The sequence below is a fragment of the Triticum aestivum genome, chromosome 3A (genome assembly GCF_018294505.1).
Source record: "Triticum aestivum cultivar Chinese Spring chromosome 3A, IWGSC CS RefSeq v2.1, whole genome shotgun sequence".
In the NCBI taxonomy this organism is placed as follows: Eukaryota; Viridiplantae; Streptophyta; class Magnoliopsida; order Poales; family Poaceae; genus Triticum; species Triticum aestivum.
The window spans coordinates 607,817,686-607,825,576 of record NC_057800.1 but is presented as its reverse complement, the minus strand read 5'-3'; the positions used below and the strand labels follow the sequence as shown (position 1 = coordinate 607,825,576).

At 48.7% G+C, this 7,891-nt stretch overlaps 2 protein-coding genes across 2 annotated transcripts; both read right to left on the bottom strand.

Moving 5' to 3' along the window:
* Positions 1-1,182: 1,182 nt before the first annotated feature.
* LOC123062550 (elicitor-responsive protein 1) lies at positions 1,183-2,909 on the bottom strand. The gene is made up of 5 exons (XM_044486106.1): positions 2,486-2,909; positions 2,266-2,331; positions 1,965-2,103; positions 1,484-1,622; positions 1,183-1,388 (listed from the first exon to the last, which is right to left on the bottom strand). The coding sequence occupies exons 1-5, from the start codon at positions 2,550-2,552 to the stop codon at positions 1,335-1,337; spliced, it is 465 nt and encodes a 154-aa protein (XP_044342041.1). The 5' UTR covers positions 2,553-2,909; the 3' UTR covers positions 1,183-1,334.
* A 733-nt stretch (positions 2,910-3,642) lies between these two features.
* Positions 3,643-7,136, bottom strand: LOC123062549 (triosephosphate isomerase, cytosolic). Its single transcript, XM_044486105.1, has 9 exons — positions 6,848-7,136; positions 6,677-6,752; positions 6,459-6,582; positions 6,113-6,197; positions 5,453-5,585; positions 4,633-4,727; positions 4,361-4,439; positions 4,110-4,192; positions 3,643-3,961 (listed from the first exon to the last, which is right to left on the bottom strand). Exons 1-9 carry the CDS (start codon positions 6,887-6,889, stop codon positions 3,908-3,910), a joined length of 771 nt encoding a protein of 256 aa, XP_044342040.1. The 5' UTR covers positions 6,890-7,136; the 3' UTR covers positions 3,643-3,907.
* Between the last annotated feature and the right edge of the window lie 755 nt (positions 7,137-7,891).

The window sequence follows — 7,891 nt, the reverse complement described above, 5'->3', positions numbered from 1 at the left end:
GGCAGCTCCGCGCATGCGTCATTCGTGCTTCGCCCGGCCCCAACGGCATGGCGTCCCGTGGCCCGTTCGGCCGCCGAGTTTCAGTCTGGTATTTGACACTTTGTTTGGTCGAGCAGGCGACCTTGCTGTCCCGGAGCCGGAACTAGCAGCGCCACCTTTCCTTCTCCGATCACCTCCGTTCTGTGGAGGAGTACCGTCGATCGAGCAGACGAAGGCTGCTCCGAACCTCCAGGGGATGAAAGCCATGCACTAGACAAAACCAGAACGAGTAAAACAAGCTATCTGTCCATCAAAGGCACCAACAGGCATTCAACGGCGGACAAGTTTCTGCTGTTCGCATTCAGGATCACAATTTCCCCTATAAGAAGAACCACAAATCGACAATTAATTAACGGAATTGACGCCTCTACCCTGTTGTGACTTCTGACTTCTGACTTCTGGATGCTAGTACATAACTACATGTACATCTTCTAAAAAGCTACTAGAGGTGCAACGTACATGGGCAATTTGAGGATTTGCCCCATCTTTGCTTGCACTTCTAGGATTTGCCCTCCTTTTACTTGTAATTGATTATTTGCCACAAGTTTGATAAAACTTTGATGATTTGCCCTTTCTACCCGGTTTGACATTACACTACAAATTGGATGACTCAAATGCCCTTCTTCCTTGTCTGTTCGTGCCGCAGCCCACTTGTTGCCGTGCTGTGCTGCTGCTGCTTCTCTTCCCATGCTTCGGTGCCAAGCCACTGCTGCTGCTCCCCACTTTGCTACGGTGCAGGCTAAGAGCTGATGCTGCTTCTCCTCTCCCCACGCGCTCCTCCCTCCTCTACAAGGACACGTGCTCAAAGGCACAACTCTGGCGTTCGTCCATGGGCGAGATCCTCGGCCGCGCGCTACCTCGTCATCGCCTTATCCGCGCTCGCCTCCAGCGCCGTGCTTGGAGAGGACCAGATTATCCGCGCCGGAAGAGCAACAAGGCCGGCAGGGGCAGAGCCACGGCGACCTCCGCCGGAGCAACACCGGCGGCGGGAGCTCCATCTCCGCCTCAAGTCTTCCCGCCCAGATATGTGCTCGGTCAGGGTGAACTGAGCAGGGCAGGGGCAGTTTGGACATTTTACAGTGGGCCCATCTTGCCAGGGGCAAATCATCAAGTTTGTGTCAATGGTATGGCAAAAGATCAATGTGAGCGAAAACAAGGGCAAATACTAGAAGTGCAAGCAAAGGTGGGGCAAATCCTCAAATTCCCCGTACATGGGCTTGGAGTCACATCATTGAGTCACGGGCATAGCATCCAACACTAATGCTACGAGCGAAGTACTTGGCATCACACATGCTCTACTCGCGAGAGCTGTGCGTCCAGCCTCCGACCTGCCCCCCGTCTTCTTCAACCTGGAAATGGGCATCGAGGGTGAGCCACGAGAAATCAATGGAGGCCAGTCACTGCACGCAATCATGCTTGCATCTCTTTAGTCTTTGGTCTTTACCTTGGTGGCGGTGAACGTGAGGCCTACTCTGATCTCGCCGTGGTATGAGTTATCAGCCGACACAACGCTGTACTTCGCCGCGTTCAGCTGCGACGCGCCGCTCTCCATGCCGGTGCTGATCAGATCGGTCACGTTGATCCTGCATCAATGATGGTTTCGAGGTTTAGACTTGGCACTTTTCTTTCTGTTCTTTAGGTAGCATGAACTAGGAAACACGTGAGTAAGCAAAACACAACAACAAAACGTCACGTTTGTGCCGGATCTCGAAAAGCATGATTATTTTTAAGTTTTTTCTTAGGATGAGAAAAGAGAGTAGAAAGGGACTGCATTGGACTTCTTGCCAGAAAATATGATAGGTATGAGCTCATGATGGGGTGCATAATATCGCATTCCACATAGGAAATTGACAGTTCTAATCTTCCAATTATTTTTATGAAAACCCTACACAACAAGGAGGAGGAGGAGGAGGAGGAGCACTCACGTTGCTTGGCCGAGGAAGTCGTCGCTGGAGAAGTTGTCGTGGTCCATGATCCGGAGGAAGAGCTTGTGCTGCCCGTTGGCGGCCGAGGAGTTGATCTGGAACCGGAACACCTCGTTCCAGCTCGGGTTCCTCCCCTCATCTGCATCATTTTACAGCGCACGGTTAGCCACAGCCTCGCAGGGTATCGACGGCTCCTGGATCTATTGCGCCAGAGTCAACGGCCGTTGGATGCTCCGTTCTTCCAATATCACCATTTGCAGCAGGAAAATCATGAAGAGGAAAACAAAACCAGGGAGCTGACCTCGGGAGGTGCTGCTCTTTCGCTCCTGGCTCCGGTACTGCGCGATCACATACGGGTCGATCTTCCCTGCACGCACGTACATGGCCAGCACAAAGATCAATCACACTTCACCCACAATCGAACGCAAGAACGGCGCAAAACGAAGCCAAGCCAAGAAGGTACCACATCATCAGTTCCTTCTTATACAATTCGACAAAGGAGGAGGGGGTACTCTACTCACCTAGGAAATCGCTGCCGAAGAGGCCCTTGGCGTCGACGAGATGCACCTCCAGAACGCCCCTACCCATCGTCGCCGGATCTAGCTGGAGACCTGAGCAAGCACCTCCTCTGCCCTTTGCCTTCTGGCAGGCCGCTCTGCCCTCGCCTTGTTTCCTCCGGGTCTTGCTGTGATGAGGTCGCGTTTGGAAGCAAGATACCAAACCACGGCCGCCTCCTACCTGCCTGCCTATGTATTTGTATGCATTCGCTGCCTTGGCTAGCCGCTCCAGCGGGCAGGTCGAAGCTCTGGAGCGGTCGCCAGCGTGAGAAAGGGGTGCCTGCCGGTGGAGAAAGCTCCTGTTTGGACCGGACCGGTTCAAGGCTCTTCACACGCTTCCTCTCTCCTTCGTTCACTTCCCACACGAAAAGAAGGTGGAGCCATCCATCCCCACCAACTGGTCATTCTTTTCTCTGCGAGAAGAGTAGATCTGCTCTTACACTTTTAACGTCTTCCTGGAAACGGGATCATTACTGTAATACCAGTTGGTTAGTTGGCCACTGGCTTGAGTAGTAGAACTAGTCACCGCTAGCACGAACATGGTTTGATCCCTCCCAGTCCCGGTTCAGGACTAGCAGCTAATCGTGCTGATTGGATGGTTCGCTCTGGATCCCCATCCGCGGCTTGTGCCACCATCATGGTCGACAGCGACGCGTATCTGCTGGGAATCTGGATGCCTGCCGTAGCCAAACTGTACGCGCGTTTTGGAAATTTTGATCGCTTCTACCGTTCCGACGCGATGAGACGGAAAGGAGACGAAACGTAGTTCGTGGACTACGACAGGGAGGTGAGCAACAGACCCGGCCGGCTTCTCAGATCTGGGTCAGGGTCACGTTTCTTAGGTTCTAGATTTATACTACTTGCCTCTGACCTCGGCCTGAATGCTGCCGTTACGCAAGGTTGATGGCACGGCTGAGAGCGATTTGTTTTTGTTTTTTTTTTGCGGGTGGCTGAGAGCGATTTGTTAGTAGTATTCAAATGAATGACAAAAGTGGAATACTGTTCAAACAGTAGTGATGTCTGTGTACCATCAGGAATTCTGTTACTTCACCTGGTTCGAGCAAGAAGTTCATAAAAAGGCAACAGGTAACAGAGTATTCAAATATACGGCACTTCAGAACTTCAAGAAACAAGAAAATTGGTTTCAGCTGTTATGGTGTCAACAGGCCTCTGCGAATTTTGTCGAATTTGTGCATAGTTGGTACATATAAGTAATCCGATTATCGTTCCAGACAAAAACAAGCAAACATAAGCATGCATCACCCTAAAGATAAGATGGTCAATGCGACATAACAGTGCACTCGAATTAGAACAAGATGGTCAAACAGTCTTATAAAGATAAGCAGAATCCACTCCTACAAGCAACTGCATGCATCTCAAAAACAACTAAGCAGAAGAAGACTTCACGGTGGCAGACTTGATGATGTCCACAAACTCGGGCTGCACAAACAAAAAAAAAGTAAAGGTCAAGATTCATAAGAATTGTATAAAGCTTAGCCAATTGAGCGTGACATTATGTATTATATTGACTTCATTTATATAACATGTCAAGTGTAGTTAATTATTTATTAGGAACACGGATTAAGACCTTGAGTGAAGCGCCGCCAACAAGGAACCCGTCAAGATCAGGTTGAGCTGCAAGCTCTTTGCAGTTTGCCCCATTTACAGAGCCTGGAAAGAGATTCAAGGAGAACGTAAAGGGTGAGGTCCAGTTTACAGCAGTTCGGCAGTACGGGGTAAAATGGAATGTTGTACAGAGAATTCAGCATTCCAGTGAAATTCAGTTCATGATTCACTGTCAGTTTCGCAGTAGAATGTAACTATTGCAAGCAGTAGTACCTCCATAGATAATCCTGGTAGATTCAGCAACTGCAGGACCAACATTAGCGTGGAGCCACTTCCTCAGACCATCATGAACCTAGTACCATTGGAGTTTCAAGATATCAGAACTAGAACAACAAGCAACTAGTGAGAGTGATTCGTCGGTATCGGATATAGGGAGAGGCTCAACTGTCTTATGGAAGCAGGCAAGCAGTAACGTGTGAACAAAAATGTCTTACAGAAACAGCAATCCGTGAAAAGTGCTTATTGCTCTTATTGAGACAGTATACCTCCTGTGCTTGAGCAGGGGAAGCAACCTTGCCGGTTCCAATGGCCCACACTGGTTCATATGCCAGCACAACGTTTGTCCAGTCTGATGTTTTCTCTGAAAAAAAAATAAGACACAAACAAAAGTGAAACAGGCGAAAGGTAAGAATCTGTCCATTTCAATCTATTGCACAAAATGCAAAGTACAGATAAACTATAAATGGATTCAATTAGTATTTTATTCCTTTAGTATACTAGTAACAAAGTTCAGAAGTACATAGTTTACTATCTGTTTGCTTGTATGACCTAGGCTCCTAGAATTAGCATTTAGGAATACTATACATAAACAGAAAATAGTTTTCGAACTTCTCTCAGGGTATTCTGTTGATCTGTTCCCTAATATGATGTACTAATCTTCAAGGGAAGAGGTCACAGGGATATATATTACTACAATTTTGGCTATTTTCATATTTAGGTAATAAAACAGTGAAGGAGGACTTGCACAATGAAGCCTATATGTAATAGGTAGGAATTAATCAACCATCTAATTGCACAATGATGGCTGCATGCATCGATTGATGCAGAGGCCAGGGGTTTTGCCTCCTTTTCCAAAAAAAAAATGACGAAAACACCATATGCAACAGATATGGGCCTCATACGGCTAGATATGACATGGGCCTACATATATACTCGAGCAATACTCCGAAGTCTAACACATTTTTCAAAACAAAAATTCTTACACAGATGCATGGTAAGCAAAGCATCATATCCATTTTCCATGAAGTGTGGATAGAATTTATCAATGTATCAAAATTACCTTGAATATCAGTGAGTAAAATTTACCTGCAATAGCTTTAGTCTGAGCAGAAACAACTTCCATTGTCGTCCCTGCTTCTCTCTGTTCAAGAGTTTCACCAATGCAAGCAATTACCTTGAGTCCTTGGGCGAGTGCGTAAGCCACTTTATCAGCAACGAACTGTCGTGGAATAATAAAGCTGTTACTGAAACAATACTAGAAGACTTCTGATGAAGTAAAAGAAATGAAAACAGTGGTTCAGACATCTTGATTGAGAAACTAATTGCAAAAAGGTTCAGGAACTGGTTATATTTGACAAACTTGCTGGCTTCATGTTAAAATCTTTATGGGTTGGTCAGGCACAATTTTTCCTGGACGCAAATGGTGAAAGTAAAACCAAAACCCATCTGGCCTGGCCTAGTTTTGCCTCGGCAGAAAGGGGATTGGCACCTGGCAAGTAATTCTCCAAACATAAAACACGGAATATCATATAAATTAATTTCAACCATTGAGTTGAGCGACTCAAGCAGATCTGACATCCAATGTTTCTATCAGTCTATCTTTTCTACACACCTTACTAACTATACTACTAGTACTAAAATTCCCGGCCTACCTACTTGGTAACCAAAGAAACTGGACACCAAAGACAACTGATCAACCAAGTAGTATTAGTTGAACGAACAAGGTTAGAATTAAAAGGCACTCACATCATTTGATTCATTCAACAGTGCTCTCCTCTCAGAGTGCCCCAAAATGACCCAAGGCACCTGCAGGTTCACCAGCATCTCAGCACTGCAATGAGAAGATGACATACGTCAGAGACTTGGCACGCACAGAGCAGAGTCTTATTCACAGTTCCAATACCATGTGAGTATATCTAGAAAGCCGTACGAAATCATATTTCCACTAAGTAAAATTACTCCCGCAACTTTGAAAGTGGAAATTTGGGTGCTCGCGAACAAATTTGATCACTTTGATTCGTCCAAATCCGCTCTCATTGCGAAATCGAACAAGAGGGGAAGCGAGGGGGCAGAGTTAAAAGTGGCACTTGACCTGATCTCGCCGGTGAAGGCGCCGCCCTTGCGCACCCAGCAGTTCTGCGCGGCGACGGCGAAGTCGGGCCGCAGCAGCCCCTTTGCCTGCTGCAGGAACACGAACGGCGGGCTCACCACCACCTCTGCATCCAAAACCAAACACCGCAATACATCAGCAGTTCAGCACAGCAAATCGAGTCGATCCCGAAGGGAAACAAAGCCGCATGCGGCGCTCACCGACGGCGTCCTCGGAGGGCACCTCGGCCTCGTTGAGGAAGGTGACGATCTTCTTCACGTCGTCGCCGGTCCCGTTCTGCACGCACGTACCGCGGCAAACGCCATTATTACAGATCAAAAGCTTCAAGCTTGGGCCCGAAAACGGGGGGCGGGCGGGGCGGGAGAGCTTACGCATTTCCAGTTGCCGCCGACGAAGAACTTCCTGGGAGCCATTGGTCGGGCCGGGCGGCGTCTCGGAGGGAGGGAGGATGTGGTTTTTCACTTTTGTTTTGGTGTGTGCGATGCGCCTGAGGTTTGAGACGGGCGGTTTATATGGAGAGGGCGGAGGAGGGCAAACCGGCGGAGGAAACAGGCGGCTCGCCTTCTCGGGGCGGAAGAAAGAAGAAGGGGGATCCCTCGATGCTGCGGGCGCCGCAGCGGAGCGCCGGAGCCTACGTTTTCTGCCCTTTTCCAAAGGCACTCGAGCCAACTGCTTGGGCTCAAACACAAGTTGCGAGAAAATTACACGAATCGACCTCGAATTATTATTTTTTTGCGAAAAAGCCCATAGATCTATTGATCAGTACGAAGCATTGCAGAGCTCTCCTCAAGAAAAGAAGATATTACAATGCAACCCATGGGGAACTGGCCATCGTCTTCCACCCCGATGTGCTGATGGCGCGCCGCCGATGCCCTTCCCACACCGGAGTCAGGCTAACCTTGTAGTTCACGCGGACGGGAAGTCATCGAAGCACCGATCCTATTGGACCATCGCCTTGGTGGAAAGATCGCCAAAGCTGAAGCCGAAATCACATATCCATGTGCTCCTCCATACCAGGAACAACCATACCTAAAGCACCAAAGCTCAACGAATCTATGGATCCAAAAGCACACACCGCCTGCCGGGATGGGGATTGAACTCCAACAACATTATTCATCTGCAACGCCGCCTCTACCACCAGAACAACGCCGCCAAGAACACTTACCCTAGTTTCAACACGCCAAAGCCAAAGATCCAGGTCTTCCCCACTCAGCCATCGCCGGAGCAGCGGCTGGAGAGGGGGGGGGGGCGGGGAGCCCGCGGCCTGGCCGATGGCAATGCTGGGAACTTAAGTCACCTCCTTTTCGCCTCTCTGGAACCGTAACTCGGGGAAAGGAAACTGTAATCGTCCTCAAATTTGTTGTCGCGTGCCGTCACATTGAGTCTCCTTTTTGCGTAAAGGCGCATCACTTTTC

Coding starts and splice junctions, on each gene's coding strand:
- LOC123062549 (XM_044486105.1), bottom strand. CDS start 6,889: ATGGCTCCCAGGAAGTTCTTCGTCGGCGGCAACTGGAAATGC. Junction 6,583..6,676: donor GCCCTCCGAGGACGCCGTCG/GTGAGCGCCGCA, acceptor TTTTGGATGCAG/AGGTGGTGGTGAGCCCGCCG. Junction 3,962..4,109: donor TTGGCGGCGCTTCACTCAAG/GTCTTAATCCGT, acceptor TTGTTTGTGCAG/CCCGAGTTTGTGGACATCAT.
- LOC123062550 (XM_044486106.1), bottom strand. CDS start 2,552: ATGGGTAGGGGCGTTCTGGAGGTGCATCTCGTCGACGCCAAGGGCCTC. Junction 2,104..2,265: donor AAAGAGCAGCACCTCCCGAG/GTCAGCTCCCTG, acceptor AAAATGATGCAG/ATGAGGGGAGGAACCCGAGC. Junction 1,389..1,483: donor TCACGTTCACCGCCACCAAG/GTAAAGACCAAA, acceptor GCCCATTTCCAG/GTTGAAGAAGACGGGGGGCA.